Source organism: Bos mutus, chromosome 1, assembly GCF_027580195.1.
Source record: "Bos mutus isolate GX-2022 chromosome 1, NWIPB_WYAK_1.1, whole genome shotgun sequence".
Taxonomy (NCBI): domain Eukaryota; kingdom Metazoa; phylum Chordata; class Mammalia; order Artiodactyla; family Bovidae; genus Bos; species Bos mutus.
In genome coordinates, this window is record NC_091617.1 from 129342503 (window position 1) to 129365168 (window position 22666).

The following is a 22666-nucleotide window of genomic DNA, read 5'->3' on the forward strand; positions in this document are numbered from 1 at the left end:
TTCATAAAACTAAGATCATGGCATCCAGTCTAATCACTTCATGGCAGGTATATGGGGGAAAAGTGGAAACAGTAGCCAATTTTATTTACTTGTGTTCCAAAATCACTGCGGAAGGTGACTGCAGCCATAAAATTAAAAGACGCTTGCTCCTTGGAAGGAAAGCTATGACAAACCTTAGACAGTGTATTAAAAAGCAGAGGTGTCACTTTGCTTACAAAGGTCCATATAGTCAAAGGTATGGTTTTTCCAGTAGTCATGGATGGATGTGAGAATTGTACCACAAACAAGGCTGAGCACTGAAGAATTAATGCTTCAAATTGTGGTGCTGGAGAAGACTCTTGAGAGTTCCTTGGATTGCAAGGAGATCAAACCAATCAATCTTAAAGGAAGTCAATCATGCATATTCATTGGAGGGGCTGTTGCTAAAGCCGAAGCTCCAGTATTTTGGCCATCTGATGCAAAGAGCTGACTCATTGGAGAAGACACTGATGCTAGGAAGAATTGAGGGCAAGAGAAGGGGATGACAGGGGATGAGATGGTTGGATGTCATCAACTCAATGGACATGAGTCTGAGCAAACTCAGGGAGATAGTGAAGGACAGGGAAGCAGGAAGGACTGCCTGCTGCAGTCCATGGGGTGACAAAGAGTCAGACACTACTTCGTGACTGAACAACAACGAACAAGCCTGCTTTGTTGAACAGTGTTCCAGTAGCTTTCTTGAGTGATCATTAACTTACAGTAGCCTCCCGAAGTTTATTAGGTTTCCTTCTCTATCTGTAGTCCCCTATTGGAACTTCCTACAACTAACTGTGTAACTGTCCTATTTTATTTCTATCACTCTGTCCTCCACTATCTCCCAGAGTTTGGTCAAATTCATGTCCATTGAAACAGTGATGCTATCTAACCATCTCATTCTCTCCTGCCCACTTCTCCCTTTGCTTTCAGTCTTGCCCAGCATCAGGATCTTTTCCAAGAAATTGGCTCTTCATATCAGGTGACCAAAGTATTGAAGCTTCAGCATCAGACTTTCCAGTCAATACTCAGTGTTGATTTCCTTTAGGATTGACTAGTTTGATCTCCTTGCAGTCCAAAGAACTCTCAAGAGTCTCCTCCAGCACCACAATTCAAAAGCATCAATTCTTCAGCACTCAGCCTTCTTTATGGCCCAACTCTCACATTGTACATGATTACTGGAAAAACCATAGCTGTGACTATAGGGACGTTTGTCGGCAAGGTGATGTCTTTGCTTTTTAATACACAGTCTGGGCTTGGCATAGCTTGCCTTCCAAGGAGCAAGCATCTTTTAATCTCGTGATTTCAGTCACTGTCCACAGTGTATATAATACAAAGTATACATGCGTAAATACTCTTGGCCATGATATAGTTCTGTTTTTAAAAATTATGTACATGGTACTATAAGTGCCAACTGGGAATTTGTGTGAGAGTAAGACGGGATTATAGGAAGCTCATACTTTGGCATTCACATTGTTGCCAGAGCTGCTCTAGGTCTTTGTTCAACCCTCCATCCCTTGCCTTTAGCAGGAGTTAACCTAAATCTTCAAGTTAAAATGTTCAGAGATAAGAAAGGAATCTATAAACGAAAAAATTAGATAGGGACTTCCTTGGTGTCCAGTGATTAAACCTTTGCTTGCAATGCAGGGGGAACCAGTTCAATCCCTGGCTGTGGACCGAAGATCCCACATGCCTTGTGACCAAAAAACCAAAGCATAAAACAAGCAGTATTGTAACAAATTCAATAAAGGTTTTAAAAATGGTCCACATTAAAAAAAAAAATCTTAAAAAAAGCCAGATGGAACCAGCTGGGACCAAGATGGTGATGAATCTGACCTACAACAGACCCTGAGTCTCATTATACTTTGATTTAACCACATGTAGTTAGCATATTAAATGATACACCTATCAGCTGCCATGACCAGACAGTAAGGACCTAAAACGATAAAAACGGAGTGGCACCCCACTCCCTTGGAAAAAGCCCTGCCCCTTCCCTGGTAGACTAGTGCACGGGCCTCCCCATCAGTAGCCTCACCCCTCCTCCCTTTGTCTTTATTCTTTAAAATTAAATCTCTCTTACCAGGTAGGCAAGAAGTTCACCTGTGAACTTAGTTCCCACTTCTCTATTCTTTGGCCACTGAATAAAGCTTGTGCTATGTCCATCTCAGCTTTGGTTTTCTTATTCATTCAGACTCAAAGGGAAAAAGAACCCTCTCTGGCGAGGCAGAGAGCGCAGGCCAGGCTAGGGCTGAGTACGGTCCATACAACTTAATTTGATAACAATGTCACCATCATCATTACATTTATTCAGTATTTATTGACAGTCTGTTATATGGCAGGTCACCATCTGAGGGGCTATAGCAATGAGAAGCACTGATGGCTTTTCCTCACTCGTGAAGTTTATGTTCTAGAGGAGAAGGCAGTTGCAAAAATGAGCAAACGGACTGAGGGATTTCCTCCAAGATGTCTCCCAAAGACCCTTACTCCTTAATGTTCACATCCTTGTATCGTGCTCACCCACGTTTCAGCAAGTTTGGTTTGTGCAATCATCAGCATACAGCAGTAGTGACGCTATGGCACATCCAAGATCAGGTTATGAAAAAGACATCAACTTCTGTCTTAGGTGCTCACTCATTCTCTTCATCACTTCCTCTGTGGGAAGCCGTCATATACATGGACACTCAGGCAGCCTGTGGAGAGGCCCACTTAACAATTATCAAACTGAGGCCAGCCGACAACCATACAAGTGAGTTTGGAAAAGGATCCTTTAGTCCACTTGAACCTTGAGATGACTGTATTCCTGGCCAATGTGTTGACTGCACCTTCATCTCATCAAAGACTCTGTCTAGACCTTCCAGTTAAGCTATTCCTTTATTCCTGACCCACAGAAACTTTGAGATAAATGTTTGTTTTAAGCTGCTATGAATAGGGGTAATTTGTTATGCATCAATAGGTAACTAATAAACAGACAGATGAAATAATTGCAAATTGGAATAAGCACATACACCAATCTCATGGTAGAGTAGATGCCCGTTGTGAGAAGTGATATAGTCAACTGGTTAATGAAGTGGTTAATGGAGCCTGAATGCTGGTTTCAGATCCTGGATCTGCCATATACTATAACATAGCAGTGTGACTTTAGCAAGTCATTTTCCTAAACTTCTACTTTTGAATTTGGTCATTTGTAAACATAACAACAGTACTTACATTAAAGTTGTGAAGAGTCAACAGGTTGAAAAATGAGTATGCTTAGCTCAGAGCCTGAAACATTTTAAGGGCTCAATTCATGCAACTATTGTTGCTCTCTATGGATTCTTGAACATTTGTTATTAATATATTTGCCTGAGTTGTTTGCTAATTGTTTTTCATACTGGAAAATGGCTACTGAAAGAGAATGCTGCTGAATAAATCTGACTCAAATTTAACAAGATAATTCAGCACTGTATTGAGCACCTACTATGTTCCAGGGACTAAGCTAGGTTCTGGAAAAAGTTTAGTAAGGTATGATCCATGTCTCCAGGTGTTCAAATTCTCATGGGGAAATGCAGACCAAATGTATTAGTGTAATAAAGGATTCTAAGTGTGAAAGACTTGTAAGTCAAAGAATCTTCAACTCATCACTAAATGCCACTCATATGTGGTATACTCCTTGTTGCGGGGAGCCACCTGATAGTTCTATACCCAGGAGAGAATTTGAGAGTCAGTTTAGAAGTTTAGAAAATAGATATAATTGCTAACATAGGCTGTAAATTCTACAGGGAAGTCAAAGCACAGAGGAAAGCGGTAAGATGAAATGAAGACAGGCTTTGGATCTCAGCTTAAATGTCACTTCTTCAGAGAGGTCTCCTGCACATAACCCTATTCTCTTCCTGCATAGCACGTATTATAATAGCATGATTATTTGTATTTGTTCCATACTTCTCTTCTCAACTATACTGTAAGCTCCACGTGGGAAGGAACTGCACCTGGTTTACTCGCCACTGTATACATAACAGCATCAAGTTGAATCTGGGATACATAACAGTTGCATAATAAGTTTCTGTAAATGAACAAATGTTAAATGAGTGTTTGAGCTATTTGAATCCTGGTGGGTAGATGAGGCCCATAGAAGACTCTTGAGACCAGCACAGCAGGACACTGAGCTAAAGACTGAACTTGTGTGCAGAGTCCTTCCTTTGCTAGCAAACAGAAGAGCTAGAAAGGCCTTCGGGCTCATAAGAAGGAATTCCTTTGGAGCACATGTTATAGAGCTTCCTTCCCTCTATTTGCTACATACAAAATCCAGAAGCGAATAGAGAGAGGTTGTATTGTTAGTAATTAGAAAATAATCAGTCTTTTTGTGCTTTGCAAATTGTGAAGGATACTGGTGATCCTGCATCTAGTGTCCATTTTCCTCTCAATCTTTATAGGACTCCAGTTTTACCCAAATAGCCATGCTTCCACCTTACAACCCATGTGACTCAAGGAGCATCCATCCCACTGCTAATTCCAATTACGCTAACTCCTTCTCCCTGCTGGAACTCAGGCTTAAATCATCTGTACATTTGCCAGGCAGTTACTGATTGGAGGCAGAGTGTGTGCCTAAGTGACCTAATTGGCTCAAAAAATCAGAAGTAAAGATTTCAGATGGAAAAGGAAGCATGTGGTCCTGATTGCTCCTGGTAGACATCTGGACCAGCGCTTTCATTTGAATTTGAAACTTACTATGTTTACAGCAGAACACAGGGAAAACTCTTCCTAGATACTTTGATAAACTTGATAGCCTTTACTTTCCAATAACTTGTCCTTGATAGCTTGTTGAACCACTGAATCAACCTAGTCCAAAGTCTGTGTTGCCTCTGGATGACCGTTATATGAGATAACAATTTTCTTATTGCTTAAGAAGACATTTTCATTCAGTGTTCTATTTATAGCTCAAATAATCCTAATTGACCAATGATATTTGGCCTCCTACCTATAATTAAGCAGTGACACTCAGAAAAGTGGGTAAGTTCCCATATTACCCTGGAAAAGTCAAGAAGTGAGATTCTTTGTGTTCCAAGTGTTGAAGATGAAAATCTGCCGACCATTGCTAGTGTAAGTAGCTAAGTAGGGAATGGGCATGGGGTAGTGGTGAGGTGAGGACAGGTTTCCATGGGCAGACAGACATAGAAATCAAACTCACAGTGGCCCCAGCTGCCTGGAAGGAGGCTGAATATGGACCTGAAAGTTGAACCCTAAAAGCTGTGACCCTGAGACCTCCTTGTGAGAGACACGGTGACTGATACCTTCCATGGGATATCCCTGTTGGCCATTGTGGGACCTGTTATGCTACAGACCTGCATCCTTTGACCAATTGGAAGGTACAGGTTGTCAACAGTGACATCGTGTGGCTACAAGGTGCAATGACAATGGCTGCCAGACCTCCCCTTCAGGTGTATGGCAGCTGGATTTTACCTTGGGAATTTCTGGGTCGCTTAACCTGTCATGAGTTTTTGAAAAAGGTGGACAGGGGCCCAGTTTTTAGATTCTGAATTTATTAAAGTGATCATTAGAGGATTTATATAATTTCCTTTCATGGAAAAAGCAGTATTTGTACCCTGTAGAGCGATTTTTTTTTTTTTGTTTTAGTTTTTACCTTTATATCAGGATGCAAGAAAGTTAGGCTTGAAAATCCACAGACAAAAGCCTTTCCATTTTATACTTCTTTTGAAAATTCATCTATGGTTCCCCATCACCTCCAGGACAAAGTCCCAGCTCCTTAGTGCATCTGCCAAGGCCTTCTTCCTCTGACTCTCCAATGACACAACACACTCCTCAGCTTCCTCAGGAAGCCTATTATATTGGCCAATGCTTTGGAAGTTAGATTTTTAGGGAGTGGATATGAGCTGTACCAAAGGAGCCCAGATTTAACTACAGAAAAAAAAAGTTTTACTGAGCACTTGTGAACTAGGCATTATAATAATATGTTTTGTTGGCATTATTAGCTTAATTTGCACGTGAAGTTTTCCCTAAATACCCACAGGAACAGAGTAAAGGGCCAAAGTATGTGATTAAATAGTTAATCCCACTAGGGGATTGAAGGTAAAGTATGGGAGACTCCTGTAAGTCAATGACCACCCAAGAAAGCAGGCTTGTTTAGCAACAAAGCCAGGTAACAGAAGCATGAGACATGTCCCAAAACAATAAAATGATGGTGGCATGAGACATGCATCCTGCCCAGTGAGGTCAGTAAATTAACAATTACTAGGACACACTCCTCTGCACACACTAAAAACAAAACTATAAATGAAAGATGGCATTATATTGAAAGCTGAGATGATTTACCATATTTTAGAATATATTACTGCTTTTTTTCTCATTTCCTTTGAGCCATGACAGTCCCAGTTCGACCATGCAGGGTCAAAATAACTCCCAGCCTGATGTGGAGGAGGAACTGATGATGGAAGCCTGATGTCTACTCAAGAATGAGGGAAAAGGTGACATTCTCCCCCTCCCCACTTTTCCTTTGATTATAAAACTGTAGCCCTGTTAAGCTCTCTGAGCAGCACTCCCTTGCCCATCTTGCTTGTAATAAATCAGTTCTTGTCTGTCACTTTGCCTCTGGCTGACTTCTTTCTGCACTAAGAGGTAAAGAACCTTTGACCAGCCCCTCCCACCCCACCCTCCTCTGCCCTTGAACACATTTCTGTGGTTTCAATGTCTTTCCTATCTGTTTTGTTGGGGAACTCACCATTCTTCTTATGCATCTCTCTAGGTTTGTAGTGATAGTTCCCTACCTTGGCTTGGCTGCACACTGGAATCACCTGGGGGAGCTTTAGCAAACTATTGACCCATGGGTCTGATTCTGATATATTTCACCAGAGGTCTGAGTACCCGTTTCAAATTTCTCCAGGGGATTCTAGTGGGCAGCCAGGGTTGAGATCTACTGGAGGAGGAAGAGTTCAGCGACCCAGGTAACCCTCCCTTTCTTTCCCATCTGTGCCCTGCACACCTTTCTCTAATCAAGCCCACCGTACTGCAGCGTTAATTGCAGGGTGTATACCTATCTCCCTAACTACACTTTGAACATCTCCAGTCAGCCACTTTTGCATTTCGGGAGCTCGATGTCTGGCTTGATACTTCGTCGAGATTTGGAAAATGTTTAGCGGAAGGATAAAATGTCATCAACACATTTATGTGCATCCTCCAAGTGCCAGGCTCTGCAGCGCTCAGCCAGGATCCAGAGAGTGAGAGAGATGGAAGTGCGCAGGCGCAGAGCCCTTTCCCCGCCCCGCCCCCTGCAGTCTACACTAAAAGTGAGCCCCGCCCCCAGTCGCGGAGCCAACCAGAGGGCGCGAGGCAGGACCAGCCTCCCCGGGCGGTCAGAGCAAATCGCTGCGGTGTTTCGGCCGGTGCAGAGGCGGATTCCTCGATGAGCTCCTGCTCGATTGGCCGACCTCCCACGGTGGGGTAACGGTCGCAGAGGCGGGGCCGGAGGCGGCTGAGCCGGCCGGGTTGAGAGCCCTGCGGGAGGTAGGCGGCGGCTGAGGAAGGTGAGCGGCGTTCTAGGTTTACGGAGGGGTCGGCTGGAGCCCCCGCCTGAGGGGCCCCTACCTGAGGAACCCCGGGAACTGACCTCACCTGCGCCCTGAGAGTGGTCAGACGAGCCGCCTCGGAACTGGTTGGCTCCAATTAACAGTCCCAGGATAAAGGCCGAGGGGAGGAGGGTAGCCTGATAAACCTGGTTCGAGTCTGGCTTCGCCCTTTGTGGTCTCTGATTCCGCTTGTAAAAACTCAGCGCCTCAGTTTCTTTATTTGTGGAACACAGCTGATAATTCTTGCCTTACATGGTGATTGAGAAGGTTAAATGAGGCAATGAGTGTGAAGCTTGGAGTGATTTTCGGCGCGCCCTGGATTCTGGATAAGTAGGTAGTTACTCCATCCCCATGAGTCCACCAGGACCGACCCGCTCCTCCTTTCAGTGTCAAGGTGTCTGAGGAGGTCGCTGGGCTAGTGAAGGCTAGGAATAGAAGGTGGGGGATAGATGAAGGTGTAGGTAGATGATTATCTCTTTCTCCGTTTTATTAGGTCCATTTCAGAGTGCGGGGCTCTTTATGCAGAGTCTAATTTGATTTTTATTAAGATCAATGAGTTGGAAATAACTAAAGGCTAAGAGACTTGTAACACGCAGGCCAAACAGAAGTGTTTTTGTGCCGCTTTATTTTGCAAGCATAAGGTTACACACTGTGCACGCATTATCCATGTTGGTTTCAATCTTCTGTATGAGGTTTTTGTTTTGTTTTTTACTTTCGGTCTTGCCAAACAGACTTGAGCCTTGCCCACCCCACCTTGGGGAGGAGGTGGCTGACAAGGGAATGCCGCAGCTTCTGCTTGGAGGAGTGTTCTGACTCTTTATGTAACTTCTCCTGGGGCAGAATGATTTGGTCTAGAGGAGATCCAGCCCTAATTTCGTTTACTTATTTGCGGTAAATTCAGTTCTTCTTAGGAACGTTAAATAGAGACTTTGAGAGCATTTCATGTTCCATTTATTGCAGTAAAGTGAAATATGTACTTTTGAGAAAGCTAATTACAGATTTTGATGTGACTTGACTTGAGAAAGAACAGCTACTGCCTATGCTTTATTTCCAGTTTTCCCCCCGAAAGTAGTGAAAAATAAATACATTTTAATGTATGGTGCATGTTATAGGGGTCACAGACTTATAAAGGGCGAGTTACCAAAGGAATTTTGGTGGACCTGGACAGTGCAAGGAGATAGAACTTTGTTTTGCTTATCTGTATGTGTCTTTCCAGCCGTGTATAAATGAACTCCTACCCTGCAACTGCTATTCTTATAGTCTTACTTTAGGTGTGATATGACACTGATTAAAGCAAGCTGCAGCTTCTTTGGCTTTGGGGAAGCATTGGTTCCCCAAGTTCTGGGGAACTTTTCTGATGCAAAGTTCCAGACCTGTGTCTTGTTACAGTTTGTAGTGGGGAGAAGACTGCTGCAAACCATTGGCACATTAATTTCACAGCATGGGCCCCTGAAAAGGAGGGCTTGGTCACAGGTGAAATTGTGATAGTTCTCCCTGCCTTTGCTTTTTGTATTCAGTGGTTTTTGTCTGAGAGTACTCCTGACAATAAGAATTATTCTGCCTTTGAAGCCAGAATCAGAATTGATGCTAGACAGTGATAGAGTTGGACACCCAGCTAAATGTTTTAGCACAGCTGGGAGAGGAAGGATAAGTGGAAAGAAGACCCCAGTGAAGGCACCTGGTGGTGACCATCTATGTCCATTAGCAGTTAATTCATTGATTCCAGCTTCTGTTTAGTGGTTACCACCAGTACCATAGATGCCTGCTCTGGGAATAACACAAGACCTTTCTTACCAGGAGATGAACATTGTAAGATTTGGATCTCTTATTTTTTTTGAAACATAGATGAAGATCCAGTTTCAGACATGAGACTCACTGAGTGATCATTTCATTGAGATCATCGTGAATGACAAGGTGAAAAGTACAAGAGGAATGTGGTATGACTGAGGTATGTCTGATGTGATAGATAACTCTCTCTGGGAATTGAGAGACCATGGAAAGGATCTACTAATTATGGAAAACTGTACATATGTTTCCTTTTGACCTCCTCATAATCCTATCAGGTATTTGAAGCTCCATAAAGGAAACGGAAGCCCAGAGAGGCTAAGTAACTATTTAAGATAACACAGCTGGTCACCAATTCTCATCACCACCTCTATCCTGCTGTGTGCCAGGCACTGTTCAATTAGTCCTTTGTATTTTAACTTTCCTAATCTTCCCAAGAACCTATGAGCTAAGTACTTTTATTATCCTCATTTTATGATAAGGAAATTGAGGCACAGAGATTAGTGGTTTCTTGGTTGCCTGGCAGAAGCCATGATTTAAAACCCTGCTATTCTGGCTATACCAGCCTTCTTTTGGTTAGTATTTCCTTTACTTTTGGTTTTATTGTTATTTAATAAAGTTTTTTTTTTTAATTAAATAGTGAACTTTTATTATGAAATCAAACAGAAATGAACACACACACTGAATGTGTACCTTAACAAATTAAGTGATGATACCTCCTAGGCCAGGGTAGAGAACCATGCTAGCCATGCTAAGACTGGTCTATCCCAATTACAGCTACTTCTGTACTCCCATTAGTAGCATTCTTCTGACTTTTACAGTAATTTCCTCCTTGTGTTAAAAAAAAAAGTTTTTTCCTAAATCTGTATTCTTCAGTATTAAAGTGTACCTCTTGCTCATTATTATATTAAAAAAAAATCTCTTAATCTGTAGGTTTTCCCCCTGTTCCTTTCTTTTCCTTATAACTTATCTGAAGAACTTGTCTCATTTGACCTATATATCCTACAGTCTGGATTTTGCAATTTGCATACTCATGTACAGTTGATTATGTTCTTCTGCCCTGGGTAATTCCTACACATTTGTAGCTGGATCAAAGACTGAATCAGATGCAGATTCAATTCCTTTGGTAATTCTCTAGGTGGTGTTTGGCAGGATCATAGGAGGTGCAGAATGTCTCGTTTCTCTTTGTGTTTCCAGCACCTGTTGATACTTGATGCCTGTATCTGTTCATTGAAGGCTGCAAAATAGTGATATTCTAATTTTATCATTTCTTTTACTTGTTAGTTAGAATATTAGCCCCTCAGTTGAATATGTAGCAGTAAAATCTCTTTAGGAAAGGCAGCATGAATAATTTGTTCCATTTATTTACCAATTTTTGAGAAAAAATTGGTTCCTTATCTTCTGAAGATAATTATTTTAAAAAACCTAATATCAATATGAAGTCATAAATTTTAAACATTTTATGGGTTTCAGTTCATTGCAGTTATTTTAATTATCAAAGCTAATGTGCTGTCATCTTTGAGTGGGAAGGAGCCTACTCAAGCCTATCCTTTTGCTATGACCCTACTAGTCTTTTTTTTTTTTTCTTTGGCTATTTCCTGACCAGGGATTGAACCTGTGCCCCCAGCATTGGAAACAGTTTTAACCACTGGACCATCAGGGAAGTCCAGCACTACTTATCTTTAATAACTTCCTTGTTGTCTGATATCTTAAATGAATTCTGTCCCAAATATGAAATAATTTTTTCAAGAAACTTTTTTTTCAAAAGGATCATAATCTGTATTCTAGGGATCCTGAGTCAATCATGGTTTTAGGCTTTTCTGTAGACAGGTAGATATAACTATCCTAGCTCTGTCTCTGTAAACACACACAGAACTCTTCATTTGTAAAACTGAAATTCTGTACCCATTAAATAACTCAACCATTCCCCTGGCAGTCACCATTCTACTTTCTATATAAGTGGAATCATACAGCATTTGTTTGTGACTAGCTAATATATTTAAGGTTCATCCATGTTGTAACTTAGGTAAACATTTCCTTCCTGTTTCAGGCTGAATGGGCTTTCCTCATGACTCAGATGGTAAAGAATCCACATGCAATGCAGGAGACCCAGGTTTGATCTCTGGGTCAGGAAGACACCCTGGAGAAGGAAATAGCTACTTACTCCAATATTCTTGTGTGGAGAATTCCATGGACAGAGGAGCCTGGCGGGCTACAGTCCATGGGGTCACAAAGAGTTGAACACCACTGAGCTGCTAACACTACACTACTACTTAAGGCTGAATAATATTCCACTGTATGGTTTATAGCACATTTTACTTATCTATTCATCTGTTGATGGAACTTGGGTTGCTTCCATCTTTTAGGTATATTTTGTGAGTAATGCTGCTGTGAACATAGATGTTCAAGTATCTTTTTAAGATCCTGCTTTCAGTTCTTTTGTCAAATTGCTGAATCCTAATGGCATTTCTACATTTAATTTTTTGAAGAACCACCATGCTATTTTTCATAGCAGCTGTACCATTTTATATTCCTGACAGTGCACAAGGGTTTCAGTTTCTCTACATCCTCACCAGTATCTGTTATTTCTGTTTCTTTTAGCTATCCTAATGGGTATGACAGAGAAGGCAATGGCACCCTACTCCAGTACTCTTACCTGGAAAATCCCATGGACAGAGGAGCCTGGAAGGCTGCAGTCCATGGGGCTGCTGAGGATTGGGCATGACTGAGCGACTTCACTTTCACTTTTCACTTTCATGCATTGGAGAAGGAAATGGCAACCCACTCCAGTGTTCTTGCCTGGAGAATCCCAGGGACGGGGGAGCCTGGTGGGCTGCCGTCTATGGGGTCGCACAGAGTCGGACACGACTGAAGCGACTTCGCAGCAGCAGCAGCAGCAATGGGTATGAGGTGGTATCTCATTGTAATTTGATTTGCATTTCCCTAATGGGTAATGTTGAAATATTTTCATGTGTTTATAGCCTTTTTTATATTTTCTTTAGAGAAATGTCTGTTCAGGTTCCTTGCCCATTTTTTAATCAGATTTTTTTTGTTGTTAAGTTTCCGGAATTCTCTGTATATTCTGGATTGTTTATTGTTATATTTAGTTGCTAATTGTGTCTGACTCTTGCAACCCCATGGACTGTAGCCCACCAGGCTCCTCTGTCCATGGGATTTCCTAGGAAAGAATACTGTAGTAGGTTGCCATTTCCTTCTCCAGGGGATCTTCCCGACTCAGGGATCAAACGTATGTCCCTTGTGTCTCCTGAATCAGCAGGGAAATTCTTTACCACTGGGCCACCGTGGAAGCCCCATATATTCTGGATATTAATTCCTTATCACATAGATGATTTGTGAATATTTTCTCCCATTCCATGGATTGCCTTTTTACTCTGTTGACAGTATCTTTTGATGCACAAAAATTTTAAATTTTTGTAAAGTCCAGTTTGTTTGTTTTTACTTTTTGTTGCTTATGCCTTTGATGTCATATCTAAGAAATCATTGCCAAATTCAGGATTGTAAAGCTTTTACCCTGTGTTTTCTTTTAAATTTTTACAGTTTAAGCTCTTAAATTTAGGTCTCTGATCCATTTGAGTTAATTTTTGTGTGGTCTTAAGGGTACAACTTGGGAGAAGGCAATGGCACCCCACTCCAGTACTCTTGCTTGGAAAATCCCATGGACAGAGGAGCCTGGATGGCTGCAGTCCATGGGGTCGCTAAGAGTCGGACACGACTGAGCAACTTCACTTTCACTTTTCACTTTCATGCATTGGAGAAGGAAATGGCAACCCACTCCAGTGTTCTTGCCTGGAGAATCCCAGGGACGGGGAGCCTGGTGAGCTGCTGTCTATGGGGTCGAGCAGAGTTGGACAGGACTGAAGTGACTTAGCAGCAGTAGCAGCAGCAAGGGTACAACTTGAGTCTGAGTGAACTCTGGGAGTTTGTGATGGACAGGGAGGCCTGGTGTGCTGTGGCTCATGGAGTCGCAAAGAGTCGGACACGACTGAGTGACTGAACTGAACTGAAGGGTACAACTTCATTCTTTTTACAGTTTTCACAGCAGAGGAAGAGACTGACTATCTCCTTTTGAAGGCTTTTTGGCGCTCTTATTGAAAAACATTTGACAGTTCAGTCACTTAGTCATATCCAACTCTTAGCAACCCCATGGACTGTAGCACGCCAGGCTTCCCTGTCCATCACCAACTCCTGGAGTTTACTCAGACTCATGTCCATCAAGTCAGTGATGCCATCCAACCATCTGGTCCTCTGTTGTCCCCTTCTCCTCCTGCCTTCACTCTTTCCCAGCATCAGGATCTTTTCCAATGAGTCAGTTATTCCCATCAGGTGGCCAAAGTATTGGAGTTTCAGCTTCAGCATCATATTCCAATGAATATTCAGGGTTGATTTCCTTTAGGATTGACTGGTTGGATCTCCTTGTAGTCCAAGGGACTCTCAAGAGTCTTCTCCAACACCACAGTTCAAAAGCATCTTCAGTGCTCACATTTGACAATAAATGTGAGGGATTATATCTGGGCTCTTTATTCTATGCAAATGGTCTATGCCAACACCACTCTGTTTTGATTTATGTAGCTTTGCAAAGGAGTTTTAAGTCAGGAAGCTGTTACTCCTTCAGCTTCATCTTGTTATTCCTCCAGCTTCTTTCTTCTTTTTCAAGATTACATTCAGGTGATTACATTCAAGTTATTCACGGTCCCTTGAGATTCCATATGTATTTTAGGATAGGTTTTCTATTTCTGAAAAAAATGTCATTGGGATATTGATGGGGATTACACTGAATCTGTAGATTGCTTTGGTTAGTATCAATGTCTTAATATTAAGTCTTATGATCCATGAATATTGGATGTGACCCCATTTACTTATGTCTTTAATTTCTTTGAGCAATGTTTTATAGTTTTCATTGTACAAGACTTTTACCTCCTTAGTTAAGTTTGCTCCTATTTTTATTCTTTGATGTCGTTGTAAATGGAGTTCTTTTATTTTCCGTTTTAGGTTATTCATTGTTAGTATATAGAAATGCAAATGGTTTTTATATGCTGATTTTCATATTCTGCTGCTTTGCTGAATTCATTTATTCTAATGTATGTGCATGTGCGCATGTGCGTGTGTGTGTATTAAGGTTTTTGGTATATAAAATCGTATCGTGCAAATAGAGATAATTTGACTTCTTTTCCAATTTGGATACCTTTTATTTCTCTTTCTTACTTAAATGCTTGGTGGGAACTTCCATTTCTATGTGGAATAAAAGTGGTGAATGTGACATCCTTGCCTTGTTCCTCATCTTAGAGGGAAAGCTTGTAGTCTTTTACCATTGAATATGATGTTCGCTGTAGCTTTTTCATATATGGCTTTTGTTGAGTTGTGTGCGTGCTAGTTTGCTTCAATCATATCCTACACTTGAAGACCCCAGGCTCCTCTGTCCATTGGATTCTCCAGGCAAGAATACTGGAGTGGGTTGCCATATCCTCCTCCAGGGGATCTTTTGTTTTGTTGAATTAGTTTCCTGCTATTCCTAGTTATTGAGTGTTTATCACAAGAATGTGTTGGATTTTGTAAAATGCTTTTTCTGCATCAATTGAGATGATTGTATATTCTTTTCCTTCATTCCATTAATGTAATATGTGATACACTGATTTCTTTTCATATGTTGAACTAATTCCTACATTCCAAGTATAAATCCCACTTGAATATGGTGTATAATTCTTTTACTATGCTGCTGAATTTGGTTTACTAGTGTGTGCATGCTCAGTCGCTTAAGTCGTGTCCAACCCTTGTGAACTCATGGACTATAGCCCTCCAGGCTCCTCTGTCCATGGGATTTTTCCAGGTAAGAACACTTGCAATGGGTTGCCATTTCCTCCTCCAGGGAATCTTCCCCACTCACTGTTCAAATCCTTGTCTCCTGTGCCTCCTGCATTGGCACTCAGATTCTTTACCATTTAGCCACCTGGGAAGCCTTTGGTTTACTAGTATTTTGCATCAATGCTTGTAAGGGATATTACTATTTTTCTTGTATTGTCTGACCTTTTAATATTAAGGTGATGCTATCTTCCAAGAATGAGTTAGGAAGTATTCCCTTGTCTAATTTTTTGGAATAGTTTGAGAAGAATTGTTAGTAGTTATTTAGATGTTTTAGTAGAATTCCTCAGTTATACCCCTCGGTCCATGTCTTGTCTTTTGGGGAGAGTTTGATTACTGATTCAGTTCTATTACTAGTTACGGATGTACTGCAATTTTCTGTTTCTTTGTGATTCAGTTTTGTGTCTATAGGAATTTGTCCATTTCATTTTGGTTATCTAATTTGTTGGCATACAATTGTTCATAATATTGTTTAATACTTTTTTCTGTATAATTTGTAGTAATGTTCCCACTTTCATTTCTGATTTTAGTAATTTGAGTCTTCTCTTTTTTTCTGTTTATCAGGTAAAATTTGTCATTTTTTATTGATCTTTTCAGATGTCTTTCATTGACTTTCTCTATTGCTTTCCTAGTCTCTATTTCCTTTGTTTCTGCTCTAATTAATCTTTATTTTTTTCTTTTGCTAGCTTTGGGTTTAGTTTGTTCTTTTTCTAGTTCCTTAAGTTGCAAACTTGGGTTGTTAATTTGAGATCTTTCATGTTTTTAATGCAAATTTTTATAACTCTTAAATTTCCCCCTTCAGGATTGCTTTCACTGTGTCCTGTAAGTTTTGAAATATTGTGTTGTTTTCATTAATATCTTAAGAGTTTTATAATTTCTCTTGTGATTTTTCTTTCATCCATTGGTTATTTACAAATGTGTTGTCTAATTTCCATAAACTTATGAATTTTTGTTTTATTTTTTGATTTCTAACTTCACCTCTTTGTGGAGACTTAATTTGTGGTTTAACATATAGTCTATCCTGATAATGTCCCATGTGTACTTGGAAGACTGTATTCTGTTGTTGTTGAGCAGGTTTCTTTTCTTTTCTTTTTTTCTTTTTGATCAGCTTGTGGGATCTTAGTTCCATGACCAAGGATCAAACCCGTGCTCCCTGCAGTGGAAGCATGGAGTCCTAAACCACTGAATTACCAGGGAATTCCCAGTGTTCTTTATAAATCTACTAGATCTGGTTGTTTTACTCTGTCACATTGTCTGTTTCATTACTTTTCTTTTGTCTGATTACTATGTATTCTTGAGAATGGAGTGTTAAAATCTCCACCTATATTGTAGAACTATTTCTTCCTTCAATTCTGTGAATTTTTACTTCACATGTGTTAGTGGTCTGTTATTAAGTGCACAAGTGTTTATAATTGTTATGTATTCTAGCTGTATTAAATCTTTTATTAATATGTAATGTCCTGTTTTGTCTCTAGTAGCCTTTTTTGATATAAAGTCTATTTTGTCTGGTACTCATATAGCTAGACTTTCCTTCCTTCTTTCTTTTTTTAAAAAATTATTTTCATGAAATACCTTTTACCATTCTTTCACTTTCAATCTCTTTGTGTCTCTGGCTCTAAAATGGGTCTTGTTTTAGGCACATAGTTGGATCATATTTTCTTAAATTCATTCTACCAGTCTGTCAAGAGTTTGACCCTTTTACATTTAGAGTGATTACTGACAGGTAAGGGATTACTGTCTGTAATTTTGCTATTTTTTTGTAACATGTCTTTTTTCCCCCCCTCATTTCCTGTATTACTGTCTTCTTGTGTTTAGTTGATTTTTTTTTGTAGCAGAATGTTTTCTTTTTCTATATATTCTATCACTGTTTTCTTTGTGGTAACCATGAAGTTTACATTTACCATTATAAAATCATAACACTAATTTGAATTTATCAGAGTTTCACTTAAATAACGTATAAAAATTCTACTTCTTTACAGCTCTATCCCCACCTCTTTCAGTTGTTGATGTTGCAGTTACATCTTTATACATGTGTGCCTGAAAACAAAAATTCTAGTAAATGAGTTAGTGTCTTAAATTAGGTAGAAAATGTGTGACACTACAAACCAAAGTTATAATAATATTAGCTTTAGACTAATGATTGTTTTTTAAAAAAACGACCTGTTTCTTAAGTCATGTAGCAAGCAAAAAGTGGAGTTACACATCTTTGTTATAATAGCAGCTTTTATAATTGCCTGTGTATTTACCATGCCATTTACCTTTATTGAGATATTTAGTTTTTCATATGGCTTTGATTTACTGTCCTGTGTCCTTTTATTTCAACTAGTGGGACTACCTTTACCATTGCTTGTAGGGCAGGTCTAGTGGTAAGGAATGCCTTAAACTTTAGTTTATCTGGAAATATCTTTATTCTGTTCTCACTTTTGAAGGATAGTTTTGCCAAACATAAGATTCTTGATTGACAGTTTCTCCAAAGTTGCTGTTAAGAAATCTGCTGGTAATTAGCTTGTGTGTGATGTGTCACTTCTCCCTTGCTACTTTCAAGATTCTTTGTTCTTTGAAAAGCTTGAAAAAAAAGTACTACAGTACTTCTTGGTGTAGGTCTCTGAGTTTATGTTTCTAGGAGTTTGTGTCTTTCAACAAATTTGGGAAGTTTTCAGCCATCATTTCATATTCTCCCTACCACCCTCTCTTTTCTCCTTCTGGGACTCCCACAATTCGTGTGTTGACACAGCCGGCAGTGTCTCACAGGTCCTTTAGGTAAGGTTCACTTTTATTCAGTCTTCCTTTTTTCCTATTCTTTAGACTTGATAATTTCCATTGTCTTACCTTCACACTTACTGTGATTCATTCTTTTGCCTGTTCAAATCTGCATTTGAATACCCCTAGTAAATTCTTTATTTCAGTTATACTTTTCAATTACAGAATATGTTTGATTTTCGTTTTGTTGTTTTCTCTCTTTACTGATATTTCACTTTTGATCATATATTTTTTCTTATTTTTTCTCCACATCTTCCCTTAGTTCTTTGAATTTTTTAAGGTGGTTGTTTTAAACGCTTTGTGCAGTAGATGTGCCATCAAGTTTTGTTGTTTTTTTTCAGAGACAGTTTGATTTTTTTTTTTTTTCCTTTGAGTGAGCCATGCTTTCCAGATTCTTTGTAAGCTTTACTTTTTATTGAAAACTGGACATTTGAATCTAGTAATATCTATGGAAATAAGATTCTCTTTCTTTGCCATGGTTTGCTGGGGTTTGTTTTTCTTTGTTTTAAATTTTGGCTGTCTTTGTGCTGAGGATCAGCCTGACCTATAAACTTGAGGTATTTTTTAGCCTACACCTTTCTCTGGGTACATGCAGTGGCTTTCTAATTCCCCATATATGCATTTAGGAGTGCTATATGTGAACCTTCTTTGGATTCTGATTTGGAGAAAAAAAAAAATAATTTAAGACATTTGGGGGAAAATTGAACATGGACTAGATATTAAGTGATAGTAAGGAATTAATATAATTTGGTGTGACAGTGGTATTGAAGTTATGTTAAAATGAGTCTACATTTATTGGAGGTGAATACTGAAATATAAGTGGGTAGAGAAATGAAATAAATAAGGAAGAATGTTGGTTATTATTGATCTTGGGTTAATGAATATACATGGGTTCATTTTACTCTTTCTCTACTTGTATGTATTTTTTTAAATTTCTCTAATGAAAAGTTTAAAAACTAGCTGAAAGGTGGTAGCCATTGAAGTTGGCTGATACTTTCAAAAAGTATCTTTATTTAAATAAAAGTGAGAGAGATGAACATAGTGCATTCGAGACCAGAGTTTAAAGGGGAGAGAGTACTCTCTGATGTCAGCAGCAAAAATTGCAGAATTGGAGAATTTGCAACATGTTACTAGGTTTAGCTGAAAATGAATTATTGGTGACTAGTATTGGTGCATTTCACTATCTGAAGCAGAAGTAGAAGGACAGAAGGGTGATTTGCAAGAAAAACTGAACTAGCAGCAGGGAGGATCATTTTACTTCTCTGTCTCACATGGTTATAGCATCTGATATATTGGTACAATTCTCCCAGCACTCTTTCCTGCCAGCTTTGACAGCTAGAGATGTTGGATTAAACACTTTCTAAGGTTCTCTCATGTTGTGAGATTCCATGATGCCAATGAATATGTGTGATGATTGTGCCTCTGCAAAGGAAGAGTTAGATACCATAAAAATTCAAGGAAGTTTCTTCCTATAGAATGGCAGAGTCTTAGACAACAAGAGCACGTGATGGGAGGGTAGACTGAATATAAACTTGTGTGTGTGCCAGTCAAATAGAATACGTTGTGTTGCTAGCCTTTGATCTACTTAGAAATAAAGACCACCTAAGAATGTGGCATTTAATTTACCCTTTGAGTTAGGCTAGTGAATTAATTATTAAACTAATGAATTCAGACAATTCTTTCATTTTTTGGGAAGCAGCTTACAAAAAATGTTTATTAGCATCACTTGCTTTTCACATTACCTAGTTAAAACAAATAGTTTTCTTTGTGTATATATGTGTAAAACCCCATAATGTTTCATTTCTAGAGGAGAACATTAAAATTATAAAAATCGGCTTTCTTAGAAGTCATAGAAGTTTTGGCTTAGGAATGCTTAAATTGCCCAAGAGTAGTGGGTTCTTTTAAATATAATTTTCTTTAACACCTTATTGCACTTTTTTTATTTTAGGCAATTCAATTTTTTATTGCCAATCTCAACTTCTTTTGACTCTACAAAAGAAATTGTATCTACAGCAGCCTCTAAAGCCAAGGAGTCCAGCAAATCATCAGATAAGACTCATGACTGAAAAACAGGTAAACCTGAAATATTTGAAACCAGTGTTTATCAAAGTATGCGTCAAAGAATACCACATCTACAAATGTGAAAAACCTTACTTTAAAAGGCTACTTGAGTAAAAGCATTTTCGGAAATGATGGGTTAAAACTATTAAATGGTATCCTTATTCTAAGACTTCACAACATATCAGTGTCCAGAAGGAGGCTTTATTATACAGTTTTTCCTACTTACGTAATACTAATTTGATGAATATTTCATTAGACTGGTCTTCTTCAGTTTATACTTGGAAAATGCCATTCTCAAATATTTTGGAATTTGCAAACAGTTATGTTTTTCTTCAAACATAATTTAACTCAGATGACCGTTATATCTACTACTGTGGGCAAGAATCCCTTAGAAGAAATGGAGTAGCCATCATAGTCAACAAAAGAGCCCCAAATGCAGTACTTGGATGTAATCTCAAAACAACAGAATGATCTCTGTTCGTTTCCAAGGCAAACCATTCAGTATCGCAGTAATCCAAGTCTATGCCCCAACCAGTAATGCTGAAGAAGCTGAATGGTTCTATGAAGACCTACAAGACCATCTAAAACTACACCCAAAAAAGATGTCCTTTTCATTATAGGGTACTGAAATGCAAAAGTAGGAAATCAAGAAATACCTGGAGTAACAGGCAAGTTTGGCTGTGGCATACAGAATGAAGCAGGGCAAAGGCTAACAGAGTTTTGCCAAGAGAACGCACTAGTCATAGAAAACACCCTCTTCCAACAACACAGGAGAAGACTCTACACGTGGACATCACCAGATGGTCAATACCGAAATCAGATTGATTATATTCTTTGCAGCCAAAGATGGAGAAGCTCTATACAGTCAGCAAAAACAAGACTAGGAGCTGATTGTGGCTCAGATTGTGAATTTCTTATTACCAAATTCAGACTTAAATTGAAGAAAGCAGCAAAAACCACTAGACCATTCAGGTATGACCTAAATCATATCCCTTATGATTAAACAATATAAGTGACAAGTAGGCTAAAGGGATTAGGTCTGATAGAGTGCCTGAAGAACTATGGACAGAGGTTCATGACATTGTACAGGAGGCAGTGATCAAGACCATTTCCAAGAAAAAGAAATGCAAAAAGACAAAATAGTTGTCAGAGAGGCCTTACTGTGAAGGATGTGAAAAGAAGAGAAGCGAAAGGCAAAGGAGAAAAGGAAAGATATACCCATTTGAATGCAGAGTTCCAAAGAATAGCAAGGAGAGACAAGAAAGCCTTTCTCAGTGATCACTGCAAAGAAATAGAGGAAAACAGTGAAATGGGAAAGAGTAGAGATCACTTCAAGAAAATTAAGAGATACCAAGGGAACATTGCAAAGATGGACACAATAAAGGACAGAAATGGTATGGATTTAACAAAAGCAGAAGATATTAAGAAGTGGCAAGAATCCACAGAAGAACTATACAAAAAAGGTCTTCATGACCCAGATAATCAGGATGGTGTGATCACTCACCTAGAGCTAGTGTGAAGTCAGGGGGGCCGTAGGAAGCATCACTATGAACAAAGCTAGTGAAGGTGATGAAATTCCAGTTGAACTATTTCAAATCCTGCAAGATGATGCTGTGAAAGTGCTGCACTCGATATGCCAGTGGAAAATAGCAGTGGCCACAGGACTGGAAAAGGTCATTTTCATTCCAGTCCCAAAGAAAGGCAATGCCAAAGAATGCATCATGTGAAATACTGGGCTGGATGAAGCACAGGCTGGAATCAGGATTGCCGGGGGAAATATCAATGACCTCAGATATGCAGATGACACCACCTTTATGGCATAAAGTGAAGAGGAGCTAAAGAGCCTCTTGAAAGTGAAAGAGGAGAGTGAAAAAGTTGGCTTAAAACATTCAGAAAATGAAGATCATGGCATCTGGTCCTATCACCTCATGGGAAATAGATGGGGGAACAGTGGCAGACTTTTTTGGGGGGCTCCAAATTCACTGCAGATGGTGACTGAAGCTATAAAATTAAAAGATGCTTGCTCCTTGGAAGAAAAGGTTATGACCAACCTGGAAAACATATTAAAAAGAAGAGACATTACTTTGGCAGCAAAGGTCCGTCTAGTCAACACTATGGTTTTTCCAGTAGTCACGTATGGATGTGAGAGTTGGACTATAAAAAAAGCTGAGTGCCAAAGAATTGATGCTTTTGAACTGTGGTATTGGAGAAGACTCTTGAGAGTCCCTTAGACTTCAAGGAGATCAAAACAGTCCATCCTAAAGGAGATCAGTCTGGGTGTTCATTGGAAGGACTGATACTGAAGCTGAAACTCCAATACTTTGGCCACCTGATGTGAACTGAGTCACTGGAAAAGACCCTAATGCTGGGAACGATTGAGGGCAGGAGGAGAAGCGGACGACAGAGGATGAGATGGTTGGATGGCGTCACTGACTCAATGGACATGAGTTTGGGTAAACTCTGGGAATTGGCGATGGATAGGGCTGCCTGTGGTGTGGCAGTCCATGGGATCACAAAGAGTCAGACACGACTGAGCAACTGAACTGAACTGATGTTTTTCTTTCTCTTAAAAGAGTTATCAGGACTTTCATGGCAGTCCAGTGGTTGAGACTGCC

At 39.6% G+C, this 22666-nt stretch overlaps 1 protein-coding gene across 1 annotated transcript in view; it reads left to right on the forward strand.

Annotated features, from left to right (window-relative positions):
* Positions 1-9413: 9413 nt before the first annotated feature.
* Positions 9414-22666, forward strand: part of CEP70 (centrosomal protein 70) — a 78910-nt gene continuing 65657 nt past the window's right edge. The window contains 2 exon segments of the mRNA XM_014482647.2: positions 9414-9516; positions 19939-20063. Coding sequence (XP_014338133.2) covers positions 20049-20063 — 15 coding nt within the window. The 5' untranslated portion in view covers positions 9414-9516; positions 19939-20048.